Here is a 20,476-nt window from a genome sequence, read left to right on the forward strand (position 1 = left end):
CTCTCTCTCTCTCTCTCTCTCTCTCTCTCTCTCTCACACACACACACACACACACACACACACACACACACACACACACACACACACACACACACACACACACACTCACTCACGCACGCGCGCGCGCACACACACACACACACACACACACACACACACACACACACACACACACACACACACACACACACACACACACACACACACACACACACACACACACACACACACACACACACACACACACACACACACACACACACACACACACACACACACACACTCCAACTTCCCTCAGTATGTCTCCTTCCCTCAGTCTCTCGCTCGCTTTCCCCCAGCCCCCCTTACCATCTCTGTTACTCTCTCTCTGACCATTCCTATGGTTTATCCCCTCTTCACTGATCTCCCTTCATCCCTCCAATCCTCATCTGTTCCTCATAGGAGCAACAGAGAGAGAGAGAGGGAACGCCACAGAGGAATAGCTCCACTGTCTGTCTGCCTGTGTGTGTGTGTGTATGTGTGTGTGTGAGATACAGAAAAGTGAATGAACGAGAGAAAGTGTTGTACAAGAGGAGGTGAACTTTACAACAGTAAACACAGGCCTGCTGCTGAAGGAAGTAGTGAAAACCTACACCACACCACACAGGAGGACTTCCACACATTGGTGAGTGAGTGTTATGTGTAGATGATATGTAAATGACAATAATTGCTTTCAACATGTATGTGATGCTGCTTTTTCAGTTGGGACATGCTTAATGTGGCGGGCACAATTGCGAGGGTTCAAGCCGACAGAAATTACTTTCCACAGTTTCGCTTGATTTAACAACAGAATTAATAGGGAATTTCTCTTTGACGGCAACATGATTCTTAAGGGCACACGACTGTGCAACCCCTCAAAATTAATCATGATCATTCAATTCTCAGGTTGAATAACTTTTTTATAACATAAGATGAGGTGTAATTAATTCAGTTGAAGGGCGCACACTCGTTAAAAAAGATGCAAACTATCAGTCCATAAATCAATTAATGAAGGTTACACTTCTCTCCATATGAAAAAAAAAAGTGATTTATTGATAATTCAGCATGTTTTTTTTCGGCAATATACCTTCATGAGGTGTCATGAAACCCTGGAGAGAGAAGTGTACAACCCTCATTCGTTTGACGTTTGCACCTGTGAATATGGAACGATAACATATGTTAACTTGACTTATTTGTTTAACTCTGTTTAACTCTGAGGTGATGGAATAATTCCCCCGACTCCAACTTGTTATGTTTTATGTGATGTCTGATGTGTGACACAGCAGAGGGATGTATGTGAATGATACACTTTTGTTTAGGTTATTCTGATTCTTAATATTGTTGGACACCATCTGTATGATGAAACAATTTGTAAAATGTTTGTTTACATTGTACTATTTGATAGCAATAGTGGGACAGTTTCTTATTTGCAGTTTATATGTCGGAAAAAAAAGCAGATAAGAGCTTTAAGACTAAAGTCCATCAACCTACATTCGTTTTATCTAATAATCCTTATTCCGTGAAGGATTTGGAGATTTGTGATGTTTTTCCTTTCAACTTGGCCAAAGGAGGCAGCATAATTATTTAAGACCTTATACAGTAGATGAGGGCATTCGGGTTTCAAACCACAGCGCACATCCCTGCAATGACACAACCCGTCTTCCATTTCCACACAGCGCCACCTCCCACAACCTCATCCTCACCCCTCCATCACCCCATCCCTTCTCTCATCTGCCCCCTCTCCCTCCTCCATCTGCCCCTCCCTTGTTTTCATCCCTCTATCTCCCCCCACCTCCCTCCCTTCGTCCCTCTTTCTCTCTCCGTCTCTTATCCAGATGCAAAGAGCATGCAGTCAGTAATCGGATGAGAGCAGATTTGATCCAAAAGGCCTCCCTTAAAATCTCAGCCACTCGGATTTAAATCTCACTACCACTCTCCAGCATCTCACTTCCCCATACACCCCTCCCCCGCCCACTCCACTCCACTCTCTCTCTCTCTCTCTCTCTCTCTCTCTCTCTCTCTCTCTCTCTCTCTCTCTCTCTCTCTCTCTCTCCCCCTAGCTATCTCTGTCTCTGGCTGCGTTAATGTACCGTCCAGCAGGCAGCCCCCCCCCCCCCCCCCCCCCCCCACACCCGGGCAGGCATTTTAATCACACGACAAAGGCAGTCCCATGCAGAGACAGAATAACAACAGTGCAGCATCACTGTTTAAAACACAGTCATGTTTTACAAGCTACACTTTATGAAAAATGATCAATTTAGGTGAGTCACCCGAACACTTATGATAGCTGAGGGATACGTTACAGTCATATGTCTCCATTTGTACTTGTAAGTGACAGAACTTTATCAAAATTTCCCATGTGTGTTGATTTTAATTGAACTGAATCGTGATTGGCTCATAGTGGAGATTAGGACATCTATGGACGTCATGATTCTGATTGAGAATGAGACCCCTGGGTGGCCTCATGGTTAGAGAAAACAAAAGGTCCCAGCCAGGTTTGATTCCCATTGAAGCCATGTATCTGGCTGGCCCATATGCCTTAGCAAGATAATTAACTCCCATTTGATCAATCTTCATGGATTGTTATGGATAGGTCAGTTAAAGAAAATGTTTAACTACTTAAACCTTATATACTGTACTTTGTTGACAAGGCCCCCTTACTTTTTGTCCCTCTACACCAAAAATATTCACTGAAATTATGAGATATACAAGCTCACGTGTCGTGAAATGTTGTGAGCTTGTATTTTCTATTTTTGCCAATTGTTGACCTCAGAATAGGGACACAATGATACAACTGGTTAGGCAGAATGTTGAGAAAGCAAATCTCTTTCTTCCATGTTGGCTACTTTTTAGGCCACATATCAGAAATCCAACTAAAAGTATGTCTTAGATTAAGGTTAAACGTTTCTTCATTCTTTCTTTATTCATATGTATTTACTTATAAGTCATTCTTATGTAAAGAAATAGGGCCCAACAACGACTGCAAAATCAAATGTCTTTCTTCCACAGAATCCTTCCCTCCTCCATCACAAGCTTCCACTCCTCTTCTTTTCAAACAAATTAGAGGCAAATACCCATGGTCATGAGTTTTGACTGGGACATTCAAATAGAGAGAGAGAGAGAGAGAGAGAGAGAGAGAGAGAGAGAGAGAGAGAGAGAGAGAGAGAGAGAGAGAGAGAAATAGATTGCTTCAGAGACACTTTCAATAAGATCAAGGAAAATAGTCCAACCTATCAGCTCTCAAGGTAAGATAAAGGAAATAGCATCATAACAATTGATAGCAATCAGCAAATGCAAATATGTCACATTGTTCGAGCATAAAGATAATGTGCTGTTGCGGTGGTTATTCATAATGCATGTGTTTGATCATGAAGTCATGAGCAAAATCTGATACTGAAATAATTCTGTTTAAAGTACAAATGCGAGTTGAGTATCTCTCACAATTTGCTAGCGTATATCTTGATTGCGTTTGTCAAACTGTATTAATTTGTCCATTAACCACTTAAACCACATATGGTTGACCGGAGTCCCTCATGGCTCTATACTAGTAGATTTTCAGTTTTCTGTTATTGTGGGGAAATGCTTTGAGCTTGTCGATCTGCTATTTTCCTGCAAAATACGGATTTCCACAATACGGATGCTGGGGTTTAAGTGGTTAAGTGATTAAAGTGCATTACAATGTGCTTTACATTCACCCCTTCACACAGAGAGCGGAGGTAGCCATGCACCTGGGGTAGCAGTACATTGTCACCTGCTCATTGGGAGCAGTTAGGAGTTCAAGTTCATTGTCACCTGCTCATTGGGAGCAGTTAGGAGTTCAAGTTCAGTGTCACCTGCTCATTGGGAGCAGTTAGGGGTTCAGTGTTTGCTCAAGGACACTTGAGCCAAAAGATGGCTGATCTACCTCCTGAGCCACTGCCACCCCTTAGAATCGCAGAGCATTTGCCATTCGTCACACTGTATGACTTTGTCCATTAGGTGATTGGTTGATTGTTAAACGTTCAATTAATCATGACATTACCAAATTCAATAGCCAAAGCCATCAACAGTAAGAGCTTGTTGGAGAGGTGACAGGCACCGACAACTTGACATGGGGGGAAAAAAACACCTGAATTTGCCAGATGCTGGATTGATCGTTAAATAAAAGATGATAGTTTTGTATAGTGATAGACTATACTATACTTACTATGACAGGACATACTGTATTGCATTTACAATCAGGTGTGTTTTTATTCAAACAACAAATGCTTTTTTGTGATGTGCATGTTTGCGAAGGTCTGCAAAGCAGTTGAGGGCCAATTTGAATTGCAAAACAGAGCTTCGTTGAGAAGCAAAGATCAAAGCTAGAGAGGGTAAAAGTCTTCAGGTATACATGCAGGTAAAATTCCATTATATGTGGCGATGAGGCAGCCAGTGATGTAACCTTTACATATTGGGCATTAGTAGGAAAATTGCTGCTAAGCCAAGGATGTGATTCTACGAAAATAAGTGGAAAGTTCCTGTACCAAGAGCTAAGAGGAGTGGTAGAATAATCTTTTTTTTTTGTAATTGAGACTAGGGTAAATATATTTGATAATAGAGTTCAATTCACAAATTGGGAAAAGTTAATCCAAAAAGTTTATATTTTCTTTTGTCTTGGGCCCCCCCCCCCCTCTCCTCTTAATTTCAGGATTACATCACCTTGCCTGCAATCTCTTCCTGTCTCCATTGGTGACAGTGCCTAACGACCGTTACCATGGGTGAAGCGGAGGAGCTGCGAGAGCTGCGAAAGGAGGCAGAAAACCTCAAAGAACAGATCACTGTCAGTAGGCCAAGCCATATCATTAATAATTAATCAACATTACATGAACATAGAATAAAATGTAACAACTTACCCAGTCAATATATTGTTGGTGTCGGGCAGAAACCTTCTATTCATATTCATATTCGTATGCAATGTAGTTATTATTTAATCACAAGCTCCAACTTTTCATTGGTTAAATATTTATAAAACAGACTTAACCACGTTCAACCCTATTTTGGGCATGACATTACAGGCTTCAAGGCTTGTCTTTTTTTCTTCCAAAAATAGTAACAATAGTCGATCCACAAGATCACAACTCATACTCTGTCATAACACAAAGTATAAAAAATAGGGAATTCATCTATGGAAAGAAAAAACGAAAAAGGTTGAAATATAGCGATAGAAGGTTTCTGCCCGACAGCGATAATATATATTTTAATCGCTGTGTATTTCAATACCTGAATGCGTTCCTCATTCAATCTCTAAAATGTCAATATGCATTCATCCATCACTTGATGACATCTTATCTCTCCACTCCCTCCTAAAACATTATATTCATAACCACATTACCCTAAATAATATTTAAAGTTGTATTTATTGTATAATCTTTATTAATATAAAAACTGAACTCTGGTCATGGTATTTGACATTTTGTAATCCACCAAACATAGTTGCTGTTGTACGCATTTGGTAGGGCAGCCAAGATCAATATTAGCATGTTATCTTATACACTGTGTGTGTGTGTGTGTGTGTGCGTGTGTGTGTGTGCGTGTGTGTGTATGTGTGTATGTGTGTGTGTGTGTGTGTGTGTGTGTGTGTGTGTGTGTGTGTGTGTGTGTGTGTGTGTGTGTGTGTGTGTGTGTGTGTGTGTGTGTGTGTGTGTGTGTGTGTGTGTGTACTCTCTAGGATCTCCGTAAGACATTCATGGACACCACACTGCAGCAGTCATCAGGTTCTGTACAAGCGGTGCCACGTGTCACACTCAAAACCAGGAAGACACTAAGGGGCCACCTGTCCAAGATCTACGCCATGCACTGGTGCCTCACCGATGCCAAGTAAGCCACTGAGCAGCACCCAGCTCTAAGGTCTGGGGCCGGGGCCTTGGTGAGGGGCACTGTCCCCAACATGCATGTCTTTTGAGGAAACCCACGTGAACACCATGGTGCAATGGCTCACAGAGAGTCTGCCCCAGTCCCAGGACCTTCTAGCCTAGCTGTTGGCAGCAGTCACAGTGTGCAGTGTCACCTTCCTGCCACTGAGGTGCCTCCCTGCCAAACTTAATAAGGAAAAAATGCAAGGGGAGAGGACCACTCCTTTGAAACGGCAATATTAGAAACAGCATAATTTGCACAAAATAAAACATCATCTGTTGTGTTCGATCACAACCTCGATCAAATGGTTTACTCCTTCATACTCCACTATCAAACAAAGCTAGTTTTAAATGTGATCAAAATGTATCATATTTAGACACCATCCAGATTCATTGTGTGTCAGATAAAAAGGCGCACACTGTGACTACTACAGGTAATAAATCATGGAGGGAGTTCTGATTGGATAATTGGATTTGTGCAGTGATCACACTGCTATTTTATTTTATGGATGAATAAACAAGAGGGAATAGTCACACAGCGTGACAGTTTGTAAATTAGCATTACACATGTTCAAGGCTTGTACTGGTTAGGCATGTGTTTTTTTTTTACAAATAGAATGGGCAGTTTTATAGTTGGGGCGGCAGCAGCCCAGAAGGTAGAGCGGTTGTCTAGTAGTCGAAAGGGTGCCGGTTTAATCCTTAATTACTGGGATTGCATCAAAATGTCCTTGAGCAAGTGGAATAGATGAACCCTTAACTCCTCCCGACAAGCAGGTTGGTGCCTTGCAGAGGTCTCTGCCCGTGAACATGGGGCTTACACAGATTAGAGAGTTGCCATAAATGCAGTCCGGGTGAAATAGGCACAAAGTACTTGGAGGCCAGTCTGTGATGTCTGTAAAAGGATGTCAGTGGGGTGCGGACGTGATTAAAAGACAGACATGACCTTTTTAGTCCCACGGAGGAAATCCAGTTTTCAGTTAATGACTGCTCAGATGATCACTCAGAGGGGAGCATTTATGGATTATGTGTGTGTTGCTCAGAGGCACTTCGACACATACAGTAGATCAGGACCGGGAGGCGAACCGGTGACCTTTTGATTACCAGACAGCCTCTCTACGCACTATGGCTGCCCTATACTTGAACCTGAGTAGATTGTTGAGACAGATTAGTGTGTCAACCGGTGGTGTAAAGTAACTAAGAACATTTACTCAAGTACTGCACTTACTTAAAGGGCAAGACCACTTTGGTAGAGGTTTGGGTTGTGTAGTTACCTTGTCATGATGTAACTCCAAAGGTGGGCAAGAAATCAAAAATAATTGCTCCATTGATTAGAAATTGATAATTCAAAATATGCTCCTCATTGACTTACATTGTACGGTAAAACAGCTCTCAAAGTCACTCTTGTAGCACATAAACGAACGCAAACAAAGTTGATTCAGACAATATAGAACATCACCAAACCCAGTACTGTTTCTTTTTTAAATAAAAATGTCAACTTCCTGTAGATTTTGCCATTTTTAATAAGTAGAAAACCTGGACTGGATCCGCGGATCCGGATCCAGATCTTCAAATAGTAAAATCAACAGGAAGTTGACATTTTTATTAAAAAAACAAACAGTACTGGGTTTGGTGATGTTCTATATTGTCTGAATCAACTTTGTTTGTGTTCGTTTATGTGCTAAAAGAGTGACGTTGAGAGCTGTTTTACCGTACAATGTAAGTCAATGAGGAGCATATTTTGAATTATCAATTTCTAATCAATGGAGCAATTATTTTTGATTTCTTGCCCACCTTTGGAGTTACATCATGGCAAGGTAACTACACAACCCAAACCTCTACCAAAGTGGTCTTACCCTTTAAGTACAATTCTGAGGTACTTTTACTTTACTGCAGTATTTCCAAATGTCAATACTTCTACTACACTACACTACATCTCAGAGGCAAATATTGTACTTTTACTCCACCACAATTATTTGAAAACTTTAGTTTCTAGTTACTTTGTAGATTTGTAGAAGAACTTTTGGTACTTTAAGTATATTTTGATGCCAATACTTTTTTACTTTTACTGAAGTACATTTTGAATACCGCACTTTCACTTGTAACAGAGTATTTCTACATTGGTATTGATACTTTTACTTAAGTAAAAAAAACACCACTGGTGTAAACAATACATCAAAGGACATAGTCGGGAATCACAGCAGATATAATACTCTTGTGGGATTTACTGCTGAATTCACTAAACACTATTCTCTCTCTTTCTCCCCTGCTTTCTCATTCTCTCTGTCCCTTCATTGTCCTGCTGTCTATACCAGGTTGTGTGTCAGTGCTTCTCAGGATGGAAAACTCATTGTTTGGGACACCATCACTACTAACAAGGTGAGATAGAATTACAGCTCTATCTTACAACTCTAGCTAAAAGATGTGATTTAGATGTATGGACATTTATAACCACAGCTGACTAGATATCATTTGATATTACTGGTGATCCAATGGTTGGGGATGACAGGATTTTACTGTGACTTTAAGCATGTATCTATACATACTTGATTTGTCAAATAAAATCAAATGAAATCCCCAAACCCCAACTATGGTTTGTGGTGTGTATCTATCTGTACAAATCCTTGGTCAAATACAATGATAGACACAGTGATAGTCCCCCTATGTTCATTTATTACAGACAATTATTTATTTGAAATTGTGCTGTGGAACCAAATTAGTTTGTTGTAACACAAACCTCTGGTGTCTCCAAACAAACTCATTTTTATGCAGAATAGACAGCATAAAACATGAGCTTCATTCAATTACTCTTGAGCCAAAGTACTTCACATACATTGGCAGCATCATATGCAGTTGTAGACTTGCCTTTAGGTTACAATGCAATTACCAATAGTAAGTGGTATCACAATTATACATCATCGACAGTGTAGCATCATGTGGGAATATTTCAGAGCAGAGCCCATGAACCTACCGGCTATGCAAATTTCTCAATTGTTTGTGATGTCATTGTCCTATGCTTGGTATTTTTATTCTAGCCTTCAGGTTCAGTGACATGTTTCTTTAACACTGATACTGTCGATTAATATCTCTGTGTGTCCACAGGTGAATGCCATCCCTCTGAAATCATCCTGGGTGATGACTTGTGCCTACGCTCCTTCAGGGAATCTGGTGGCCTGTGGAGGCCTGGACAACATGTGCTCCATCTACAACCTCAAGGGCAAGGACGGCCAAATAAAGGTCATGCGCGAGCTGGCTGAACACACAGGTAGGAAACTACAGAGTAAAGAATTGTCAAACAACCACAAAATCCCAGGACATTCAATTAAGAACTACAAACGCTCATCCAGCTTAATATCGAGATATGGCCCCTGGCACAATTCCAAAATACTCATTAATTCACCAGCTGGCTACTTTCACAGGCACGTAGTTTATTTATCATTGTTTAATGCTCATCAAACCATTCATCTACAATTGCTGGTATCTATTGGAGGAGGGAGATCCTATGGCAGCATGGTCAGGCCCAGGCATGTCCTAGCTGATTAAAGGGATATTTCACTGTTTTCACTGTTTAACAACTCAGGCTTTTGTGAGCACCCCAGACAGTTTTTAAGTTGCTTGATTCAGCATTTAGATATTTTATCAGACACACCCCCTTCCTATACAAACCCATGTAACTTGAAACTCCATTTTAATCATGACAGATTCATCGAAAATACCGGTCCTTGGTTCTGGTGACTGATATTGTCCTTGTAATGCATGTTTTTTCAATTACTTTTTAAATTACTTTTTGAATTTTTTTTATACTTTTTGGGGAAAATGGAAAAAATTAAATACAATAAAAACGTTTTATTAAATTAATGAAAAAAGTAATTGAAAAAACATGGCCCCTCACGTATTAGGCGATTAATCTATCATAGTTAAAATGGAGTTTGAAGTTACAATGGGTTTGTATAGGAAGGGGGCGTGTCTGATAAAATGAATATCAAATATCTAAATACTGAATCAAGCAACATAAAAACTATTTGGGGTGCTCACAAAATCCTGAGTAGACGTTAAAATGACCCTAAACCTGTTTGAAAGTGAAATATCCCTTTAGCTCACACATGATATTGTGTTTCTGTGTTGCTCAGGTTACCTGTCCTGCTGTCGCTTCCTTAGTGACAGTGAGATCCTCACCAGCTCAGGTGACTGTACTTGGTAAGAATACATTATAAAAGTAATGTCTACATACGATACTGAATTATGGGATATTAATTCAAACTATGGGATGCTTTGTTTTAATGCTGTGGTATCTTTTCGTAAGTGTAAAGTGTCAAGTGTCTTGAAACAGTGGATAGATATCTCATTTTGGAACCAAACAATTCATATCTTCCTTCCTGTGCCACTCTCTCTCCTTGTCACTGCCTCCCAGTATACTATGGGACATTGAGACAGGACAACAGAAGACTGTATTCGCTGGTCACCTAGGTGACTGCATGTCGCTGGCCGTGTCTCCAGACTTCAACACTTTCATCTCCGGGGCGTGTGACTTCACAGCCAAGCTGTGGGACATCAGAGCGAACCAATGTAATCAAACATTTCCAGGACATGAGAGTGACATCAATGCCATTTCGGTGAGGCATTCTCCTAATGCCTATAAGTCATACTCAGTTGCGCATGGGCACCGAAAATAGCAGATCTACAAGTTCCCAACCCCGTTGCAGTGCGACATGTTGAGAGCTTGTAGATCTGCTATTTAGATCTACTATTGTAGATCTGCTACAAGTCAGGCAGAGGTGACTTAATGGCCGTTTAATTCACCGCTTTAGTCATTATAGTTGTGGTATGGACTCTGCCATCCACTTGAGATTTTCAAAACGTTTACATATACGTATAGTAGTTGTCATGCTTGGTCTGGACGGCCCTTTAATCAGAATCACCTAATTTGCAAAGTAGAATGCACTACAGCAGTGGTTCCCAAACTTTTTTGCTCAAGACCCAAAAGAGAAATCAGATGTTTGCCCGGGACCCAAACTAGTGAAAATAAAAGATTTAAAATCTTTCAATTTGTTTTCAACTCATGACAATTTGTGTTTTTTAGTGGAAATCTTTTGAAAATATTTGAAAATAATAATAATTAATACAAAAATGTTGGAAACAAAAAATAAAGGGATATTCACTTGCGACCTATCTCGCGTAGCCAGATAACTATTCCACAATCTCCGAATGCTATGTATGACCAGAAACATTTGAAAATTGTGGGAGGCAACAGTCTGGCCACGCGATACTACTTGCGACCCACAAATGGGTCCAGAGTCCCGACCCACTGTTTGGGAAACAGTCCAGAATGACTGACAACAGGAAGTGATGCCCATAATTCCCTCAATGCCCTATGTGACACTGGAAACTCGTGGATAGGAACATCAAGTTCATAGAAGCACACCAAATGAGGGCACCAGACCATGTTAGAGTTACAGAGAACAGGGTGGATTGAATGTACATTTGGATTATGAGTTTTGTGTTGCATAAGATTCTGTTGCATAAGATGTGCCTGAGTTTAAAAATTGGCATAGTGTACCACAGTGTTTCCCAAACAATGGGTCGGGACCCATTTTGGGGTCACGAGTAAATATCCCTTTATTTATGTTTCCTACAATTTATTTTATTATTTCAAAATATATATATTTTTTAAATCACAAAAAAGCAGAATTGTTTCAAAAGAATTTGTAAACTTTCCAAACTTTGTCCTGAGGAAGGTCTAAAGACCTAGACAGTGTGCGGGACTTGTTACATTGTTTGCATTTGGACCTTCCTTTTGTCCTATGCACCTGTCGTTAACCTATTTGGTGTGCATGGATCGGCCCTTTTTTCAATGTAGAAACTTTCCAGATCTACAAACTCACAATGCATCGAGCTGTGACTTGTGAGCTTATAGATTGGCTATTTTCATTATTTTTGGAGTAGGGCTTCAGTTATTAATTTACATTCTGTACGTTTGGGTCCCGGGGAGGCACCAAATGTATATTTTGGGTCTCAAGCTGAAAACGTTAGTGTACTACACAAGCAGTTCTTGTACGACAGGTGCACATTCCGTTTATCAAATCTGACATATTGACATAATTGTCCTCCATGCACACCACAATAACCTGCTTCAGTACATAATAATTATTTGTCCCTCTGTTCTGCCTCTCTCCCATAAGTTCTTCCCCAATGGTAACGCAGTGATCACCGGCTCAGATGATTGCTCCTGTAAGCTGTATGATCTGCGGGCTGATCAGGAGCTCATCACCTACCAGGACACCGCCAGTCCCGCCAGTGTGACCTCCGTGGCGCCATCCCTCTCCGGGCGGCTGATACTGGCTGGCTATGACGACTTCAACGTCAACATCTGGGACACGCTGAAGTCTGAGAAAGTCGGTGAGTAAACAAACTGAGAGGGGAAATATTTATCAAAGGAGTGGGGTATCTCTACGCCAAGCCCAAGACAAAATGGTTTAATCCAGTGTTTCTCAACCTTTTTAGGGCCAGTGCCCCCCTACCCAATATCCAGGTCCCTTACCGACCCCCACACCAAATTAAAATGCAAGCTTTATTTTTTTATTTCCAAATATCAGATTTGACATTAAACTGGACTCTTAGTATACAGTATGTGATTATTATGTAATTATTAGCCTACCTCCCAGGGCGAGAGACAAAGCCTGTTCCAATTATAAGTAGAGTTGTACTGTTACATCAGGCCCCTCTCACAGCACCGAATGGCAAGGCTGTCATGGCCCTGTCACAGGCCCTGACATGTTACCATGGTACCATGTTACCAGCCCTGTCACAGGGATGTCAGGCCCTGACACTGAGAGGGGCCTGATGTGACAGGGCCTGACATCCCTGGGACAGGGCTGAGACATGGCCTGATATCACCGTGATAGGGCTGTGACAGGTAAGTCCCTATCACAGGGATGTCAGGTCCTGTCACAGGGATGTCAGGTCCTGTCCATGATACTGACCATGACATCATCAGTATCATGGTTAGTATCATGTCAGTATCATGTCAGTATCATGGTTAGTATCATGGTCAGTATCATGGTCAGTATCATGGTTAGTATCATGTCAGTATCATGGTCAGTATCATGTGACATGACACTGTCACAGGTCACATCTGCATGCCAACAACACATCACATCTTGACAAGTTGTTGGCTTGTAGATGTATTCTTTTCGGCAAGATATACCATAGCGTAACCTTTCCAGACATGCTTCCACCTGTACAAACCCCATTCAAAAACAAATTTAGCCAATATTCCATCATCATTCCAATACAAAAGGTGCGACTACACAGGTACGCCTCATTTGACTGCAGAGTTAATGAAAAAAAGTCTAGGATGAAATCAAGAAAATGTGCACTTTAAAAGAATATTGCTTCCAGCGCCCCCCAAACTTCTCTGTACGCCCCCTGGGGGGCTGTACTGCCTCCGTTGAGAAACAGTAGTTTAATCTAATTTGGTCATTATTTCTGCCAGGAGACTGAATGCAAGGGGAGAGATTATGTTTTTCCCTTTTCTGTGTTTGTTTGTCCTGGGCTAATGTCGGGATCCACTGGACCGATCCGATCAGCACCAAATGTCTTGTGCATGCTGCCAGTAGCCCCCTTTTTATATATTTTTAAAACATATTTAACTTTAATTTTATAATGGAAGTCAGTGGCAGCTAGATTGAGCTAAGAAAAAAGCACAATGTGGTTCATGAGCTTTTTTTCCTGAGGAAATCAGAAGACTTACAGAGAAGGTTACAAAGGAAATTTAAATAGAATATTACAAATATTAAATAGACCATACATTATGACATAATAATTTATAGCATGCTTTTGTCCATAGAAATAATATTGAAAATGTCTTTCTAAAATGGTATTGAATTTGAAGTGTCCAAATAATATTTGATAATTACACTGCACCCTCCTCATCACTTGTCCATTTTATCTCTTGTGATATTCTACTCCAGGGGTGGTGGCTGGTCATGACAACAGGGTGAGTTGTATGGGAGTGAATGTGGACGGAACGGCTGCTTGCACAGGATCCTGGGACAACTTCCTGAAGATATGGAACTAAGGACTGGTTCTCCACTTGCAGGCGGAGAAGATAGTTTGAGATGGGGAGGGTTGGTAAAGGGGTTTGTGGGGGTGGGAGTTATAGAAGAGGGAAGAATTGGACTGGAGTAAGAGGTGTTTTTTGTTGTGCCAAGTCCTATTTCAAATGTGTGAGAAGGGTCATAATTTAAGGGGAAGATTCTCTTCACTCTTCTACAAATCTCTCACACCCACTTCTCAAATTATAGGGGGCAAATACCAGGGTTATCCTCATAGTGGTGATTTTATGTTGGTTGAAATCCAATCCAGTTGATTAAGACGTGCATTTCTTGTAGCAATTGGGAGGAAAGTCAGATGAGAACAGTTGCCAAATGGAAATGGTAGAGATTGGATGAGACTAGAGTTAAATATACATATGTCCAGTTACAGACAATGTAGGTTCACACGAATTGTGTTGTTACGTTTTATATCAACCACAAGTTACAAACATCTGTTGAAATGAATTTCATGGAGCATTTTGTTTCCAACTGCTTTTTTTTCTCCCTTTAGTTTTGGTAGATTTCCCTTGATAGTATTATAGACCTTACGTTTACTTTCTCTATACATTTTCTAAATTGCATTAGGATGGATTTAGTTTGCAGGTGTCTGTTAGTGTTCATGAGTTTTTTTATATGTATATGTGGGTGTGTTTGATAGACCATGTCGACTATGAGTTGGGGTCTGATAATCTCTTTGCCTGCCCGCTCCACTAGCTAGTCATAAAAACTACTTTCAGTAAACCGTTGGGATTGGCAGATGGGATAATCAAATGGATCTTAACGGTTCACTGAGCAGTTAGAAAAAAAGATAACCCATCTTTCAGCCAGAGAACATGAGAGTACTGGTATGACTATACATGGATGCTAATGGATACTGTGCACATAATGAGAAATATATACAAGTCTGTATGTGACAGCTTACCTTTTCCTTTATGCACAGAACAAGATCTACCTGAGTGATGGTTCATGTACATACAAACTAATCTGCTTAAAAGTGTCATTCACTTCTATATTACACCAGCTCTTGCTAGATTTTGGACTGCCTTTCCAATATTGGATATACACTGTGCATAGAAAAGCAATAGTACAGTACCTTTCTTAAGACTTTATAATAAATGTGGAATTCTACATTAAACGTGACTCTTGCCTGAAATCATTTCACTCATTACCATTGCGTCTCAAGTTTGACCACAGTAAGTGGCCAGTAACAACTTGGTAATTAAATAATCTACATTTCTGATAGAGTAAGCCATTAAAATAGCTAGGAGTATACATAGTTTAACAGCTCATGCAACCGTTAGTGCACATTTAAATACTGGGTTGACATGTCAATCTGCATATTCATATATTGACTTATTTTCAATTCATGGTGCTTTAACATTTGAAGCGCCTTGCTTAGGCTACTACAGTTACCATGTGCTCAACTTGAAGTTGACAAGTTGTCAAAGCATGAAAGAATGTCAAAGCCAACAGTAGTTGTCACTACCAAACTGAAATATGCAAAATCTGTAAATGCACTGTGCTGCCAACTGGTTTTTGTTTCCTCTCTGGATTGGTGTTTAAGTGGTACCCTAGGCATTTTTATATATAATACACAGAGTACATCTTTATCCTTTCTTGTTGCTCTGCTGTGGGCGACAAGGTATGCAAGTACACAAGAACAATTAAATTAATTCTAAACCACTGTCAGAGTCATAGCCCAGAGAATAAAGTATTGTACAAATTAAACCAAATGTTCTAAACCAACACAATTTGTAATTGTTGCCAAGTAACCTCAAATGACTGGGAAAAATAAAGCAACTGAAGAAAGTGAGAGCTGAACCAGTATGTAATAAAGACATGATACAAGGAAACGTAACAATTAAATGAACATTTATTTATTTACAAAAACACAAACAAAGAGTCAAGTTGAAACACAATAAACAAAGAGTCAAGTTGCCGAGATGAAAACAATGAAATAGTATTTAAAAGAGTCAAGTTGCCGAGATGAAAACAATGAAATAGTATTTAAAAGAACATCTTAAGATTAAAGTGGCAGGATTATGTACACATCTTGTAGTGTAGTGCCATGCAGAGCATTTGCATCATCTGTTCTCCTTGTCCAGAGATACAGCCAGGGTTCTGCGGTCCAACTGTCCAAGCCTCTGTCTGTCTGGGGTGGACACCTTCAGTTTCATCTAGAAAGTGAGAGGGGGAAGAGTGTGTGAGGTGGGGAAAGGCAACAACTTAAAAATGGTCAGTGTTATTTATTTTAGCTAGTTGATCATAAAGAGCAGCCTTGAGATACATTTCAGAAGAGGGGGGGGGGGGGGGGTCTGTGTGTGATTATTTTATTAACAATAAAACAAGGCGTCCATCTAAATATGACGTATATATCGATCTAAATATGATTTGATTTGCAATATCCCAGTGCTCAACACTCCAATTTGCTTTGGAGGACATGTTTGTTGGAATGTGCTGTACATTTGACCTGGGCAGCCTAAACTCTAGAGTGCATGACAAAACTGTTGGTAAATGGTTAATAGAAGTGTTCATATTATTTTGTGCATGCATTTTAGCAGTTTATTGATTTTGCTCGTCTTTTATCATGTGAAATTGAATTTAATGGGGTGACACATCAAGTAACCTAAATATTTCATAAATAATTAACCATCAAGCCACGTATAACCATGCGTACCTGAGATGACTGCTCCCTGGGAGAGTTTGTTTCTTTAAGAAGCTGCAGCGGGGATCGGGATTCACCCAGTACATTACCTGAAGGAGGAAGAAGCATTTACCAACACACTGATGTCAGCATTTTGATTTAGAACACGCAGATGAATGAAGATGTCATCAAAAGTATCATAAGAGTCACATTTGTTACAAATTGAAAAACCAAAGCCACAAACTTCCTACACACACACCTTTCTGCTTGGGTTTAGTGGACTGTCCCGTGTTCTTCACAGCCACCCTGACGGCGAGAGGAGAGGAACCTCCCTTGCTTCTCCTTGCTTGCACTCCTCTGGCTCTCAGCCCTGTAGCACCAAAGCCCTTCCCGAGCCACTGTGGCTTGAAGACGACCTGGCTAGGGCTCTTTGTGGTGAGGTTGGGACAGCGGAGGCCCTTAAAGGACTGTACCTCTTGAGCCTGGGGGCTTGGGTCGACAACAGCTGAAGGCTTCATGGTAGGGACAGTAGTCTGGAGCTCAAGGGTAGTGGGGGTAGCTTGGGCCTCAAGGGTGGCAGGGTTAGTTTGGGGCTCAGGGGCAATTTGGGGCTCAGGGGCAGCGGGGGTAGATTGGGGCTCAAGGGCAGCAGGGGTATTTTGGGGCTCAAGGGCAGCAGGGGTAGTTTGGGTCTCAGGGGCAATTTGGGGCTCAGGGGCAGCGGGGCTAGTTTGGGGCTCAAGGGTAGCAGGGTTAGTTTGGGGCTCAGGGGTAATTTGGGGCTCAGGGGCAGCGGGGGTAGTTTGGGGCTCAAGGGAAATTTGGGTGGCAGGGGTAATTTGGGGCTCAAGGGCAGGGGTAATTTGGGGCTCAAGTGCAGCGGGGGAAGTTTGGGGCTCAAGGGCAATTTGGGTGGCAGGGGTAATTTGGTGCTCAAGGGCAGCAGGGGTAGTTTGGGGCTCAGGTACAGTGTCTGACTCTTCCGTTTCTATGGAGTCAGACACCTGTGTTGCTGCCTCTTCAAGCTGCTCTGAAGAGACTGAAACTGTCACTGTAGGCACGTCAAGCTGGGCAGGAGACTGGGGAGATGCAGGGTCATGGGTGAAAGAGGCAAGGGCATAGGAGTGGTCAGGTCCTACCATTGGCTGCTCTACCGCAGCCGCAACTGTAGCCACCGGAGATGGAGTGTCACAGTGCACCTCAGCCAATATTTGTGATGAAGCTACCCCTTCATGGCAAGTGATCAGGCTCATACTCAGCCTCTTGTGGAGGGGGGACTCTCTGGCCTCTTCCGCCTCGTCCAGGGTCAAGTCAGCCTCTAATTGGATGTTTTCCAGCAGCACAAAGGGACTCATGTCACCCGTGCAGAGAGGAGGAGACCTGACTGGGGTGGTCAGGAGGTTGGCATGCTGAGCCATGGTGCCAAAGGTCTGGGGGGCCTGGCCAGACAGTAGGGGCTCCATGGAACCCAGCTCCCCAGTCACAGTGGTCTCTTCTTCCTCTACATTGAGATTGGAGGGCTTAGAGAACCTGCCAGGAGGAGCAACGGACACACTGGACGCCTCGTTGTAAGAAAGGATGCCCAGCCGACGAGCAAAGGAGCCAACTGTCACTGCAAGATAAGAGTTCAGATGTCAGCCAGTAATAAATGCTTTAGTTCCACATGACAAAAGCTCTACAAACAGTACATGTCAGTAGAAACTGCATGTCTACAGAAGTTGGAATGTTTTTCCACTTAATTATACCTTGCATGTCATCTCTCACAGGTGTACGGGTAATTCCAATTGTAGGCGACCTGGGATCTTCTGAAGGCAGAGCACATCCATTCAGCACCGCTTTTGAGATTTCGGAAGGTGCACCAACCTAAATAAAGCACAGGCAAATACAGAATGACTTTTATATATTGAAATTAATTTAATGTCAAAACAAGAGTCACAACAACACAAAAACACCTTAAAAAATAAAAGGTAAGTGACATTTTTTGTTAAAGGGGCTACACCATGAATTTTTACTTTTTCTTCTTTTTTGGTCTCCCCTACCTCTCTTCTATCCCCAAAAATACCCCAGTTTGAACACTCAGGCTTTCACAGCAAATCTGGGGTTTTCTGTAAATTTGTCTCATTGACATTTCAAAATGTATTTAAGGGATGTTTCATTTTTTTTTTTTTTTTCATTTTCGAAAAAAAATATTAAGTGAAAAAAGTAATCGAAAAAACACGGCCCCCTCGCGTATTAGGAGGGCAGGGTGAGTCACCAGAACCAAGGACGGGTGTTTTTGATGAAGCTAACATGTTAAAAATGGAGTTTGAAGTTATAATGGGTTTGTATAGGACGGGGGTGTGTCTGATAAAATGAATATCAAATATCTAAATACTGAATCAAGCAACTTTAAAACTGTCTGGGGGGCTCACAAAAGCCTGAGTAGATGATAAAATGACCAAAAGTTTTTTTGAAAGTGAAATATCCTTTAAAAAAGTAGAAGGTTCTCATTATGCAGAATGTCCCATTTCACAAGTTTTCAAATGCATAAAAATCTTGAAAATAGACGATCTCACAATGCCTTGCATCACAACGCTTTGTGAGCTTGTAGAGCAGCCATTTTCAAATGACAGAGGGAGAGATGCATAGCTGAAGTGGTTAATATGTGTTTTGTAATTATCAAAATCCACAAACTAACTAAAGTTTTCAAATAATAGTGGCGTAAAAGTACAATATTTGCCTCCGAGATGTAGTGGAGTAGAAGTAAAAGTACTGAAAATTGGAAATACTCTATCTACTAAAGTAATTTAAAGAGAAAAAACTCAAAATTGTACTTAAGTACAGTACTTGAGTAAATGTACTTAGTTACTTTACACCACTGGTATCAATCCCCTCCCGGAGCGAAGCAGTGTTGTTGGCATCAATCTAGCTTGCTAAATATAAATAATATATTAAAGTAAAAAAATAACCTGAATGGGTGTCCGGTCAATGTCAGTTGAAGGAGAACGTGGATCAATCATCAACTGACCGAGTCGCTCATGTTTGATGCACTGAGGCTCTGGTTTGGGCGTGGAAGACACGGCCAGCGTGCTCTCTCTGGACAGAATGGAGCCCATGGTGGATCTAACTAGTTACCTGGAAATGGATGGAAAATTAGATTGTGAGAAAAATAAGCATCCAGGTCTATGAAAACAAGCCCACAACGCATTGTTGTGAGCTTGTAATTTTACAAATTTCAAAAACTTTTGCAGTAAAATGTGGAATTCAAAAAATATCCTAACACAAATGCTCCCTGGGCACAAAACATTTAATGAAAATACTTTTGAACCACAGGTTTACATATATATATATTTTTAAAATGTGGAAGTAAGCCTAAATAAGCAACTTTACAAAAGCCCCAAAAACCCCGCAGCCACCAATTTTTAAAAGCAACTTTACAAACAAAAAAAGCCCAAAGTCACTTATAATAAGCGGACATTGCAACACTAACAAACTAAACGTTTGGAAACATCTTTAATGCTAAGCGTTAGCAAATTCTTAGCAAACGGCCAAGCTGCTCTCCTGCAGTTTGAATGTGCTGCAAAAGTTGTTCACGAAGTTAAACATTTTAAAGAGATGCAGCTAGTTTACGTTGAATGAGGCACATTACATGCATTTTCCTCCATGTTGTTATAGTTATTATCTAGCAAAAAATACTTCTCTTACCTTTAACACGTTGAAAACGGTTTGTCTTTAGTGTATTTGCCCTCGGACGGAGTCAGACTCAAGACGTATACGACTGCTTAGCTTTCTAGTTTCAAACTTTCTGCCTCACACAACAAGAACACAACTACGTTTAAATGGCAACCGTGTGCATGTTATTTTCAAACAAA

General features: G+C 41.1%; 2 protein-coding genes across 3 annotated transcripts; one reads left to right on the forward strand and one right to left on the reverse strand.

Moving 5' to 3' along the window:
• Positions 1-530: 530 nt before the first annotated feature.
• gnb3a (guanine nucleotide binding protein (G protein), beta polypeptide 3a) lies at positions 531-13,997 on the forward strand. 2 transcript variants are annotated; one of them, XM_080427665.1, is made up of 9 exons: positions 531-664; positions 4,688-4,819; positions 5,708-5,856; positions 8,204-8,267; positions 8,991-9,153; positions 10,019-10,085; positions 10,300-10,501; positions 12,068-12,284; positions 13,859-13,997. In XM_080427665.1, exons 2-9 carry the CDS (start codon positions 4,754-4,756, stop codon positions 13,963-13,965), a joined length of 1,035 nt encoding a protein of 344 aa, XP_080283791.1. In that variant the 5' UTR covers positions 531-664; positions 4,688-4,753; the 3' UTR covers positions 13,966-13,997. The 2 variants fall into 2 exon arrangements, with proteins under 2 accessions (XP_080283791.1, XP_080283790.1); XM_080427664.1 differs by lacking the exon at positions 531-664 and adding an exon at positions 3,192-3,263.
• Positions 13,998-15,864: 1,867 nt separating this feature from the next.
• Positions 15,865-20,418, reverse strand: cdca3 (cell division cycle associated 3). The gene is made up of 6 exons (XM_080427660.1): positions 20,310-20,418; positions 19,574-19,739; positions 18,371-18,488; positions 16,885-18,237; positions 16,659-16,735; positions 15,865-16,158 (listed from the first exon to the last, which is right to left on the reverse strand). Exons 2-6 carry the CDS (start codon positions 19,718-19,720, stop codon positions 16,066-16,068), a joined length of 1,788 nt encoding a protein of 595 aa, XP_080283786.1. The 5' UTR covers positions 19,721-19,739; positions 20,310-20,418; the 3' UTR covers positions 15,865-16,065.
• Between the last annotated feature and the right edge of the window lie 58 nt (positions 20,419-20,476).

Source organism: Gymnoscopelus braueri (assembly GCF_963280865.1).
Source record: "Gymnoscopelus braueri genome assembly, chromosome: 4".
Classification (NCBI taxonomy): domain Eukaryota; kingdom Metazoa; phylum Chordata; class Actinopteri; order Myctophiformes; family Myctophidae; genus Gymnoscopelus; species Gymnoscopelus braueri.

Bases quoted from the DNA above. Each gene is read 5' to 3' on its own strand.
- gnb3a (XM_080427665.1), top strand. From the start codon at position 4,754: ATGGGTGAAGCGGAGGAGCTGCGAGAGCTGCGAAAGGAGGCAGAAAAC. The intron at 4,820-5,707 runs GTCAGTAGGCCA...TGTACTCTCTAG, and splicing joins ACCTCAAAGAACAGATCACT to GATCTCCGTAAGACATTCAT. The intron at 8,268-8,990 runs GTGAGATAGAAT...GTGTGTCCACAG, and splicing joins ACACCATCACTACTAACAAG to GTGAATGCCATCCCTCTGAA.
- cdca3 (XM_080427660.1), bottom strand. From the start codon at position 19,720: ATGGGCTCCATTCTGTCCAGAGAGAGCACGCTGGCCGTGTCTTCCACG. The intron at 18,489-19,573 runs GTTATTTTTTTA...TGCTTTATTTAG, and splicing joins TTGACCGGACACCCATTCAG to GTTGGTGCACCTTCCGAAAT. The intron at 16,736-16,884 runs GTGTGTGTGTAG...TTCCTCCTTCAG, and splicing joins CACTAAACCCAAGCAGAAAG to GTAATGTACTGGGTGAATCC.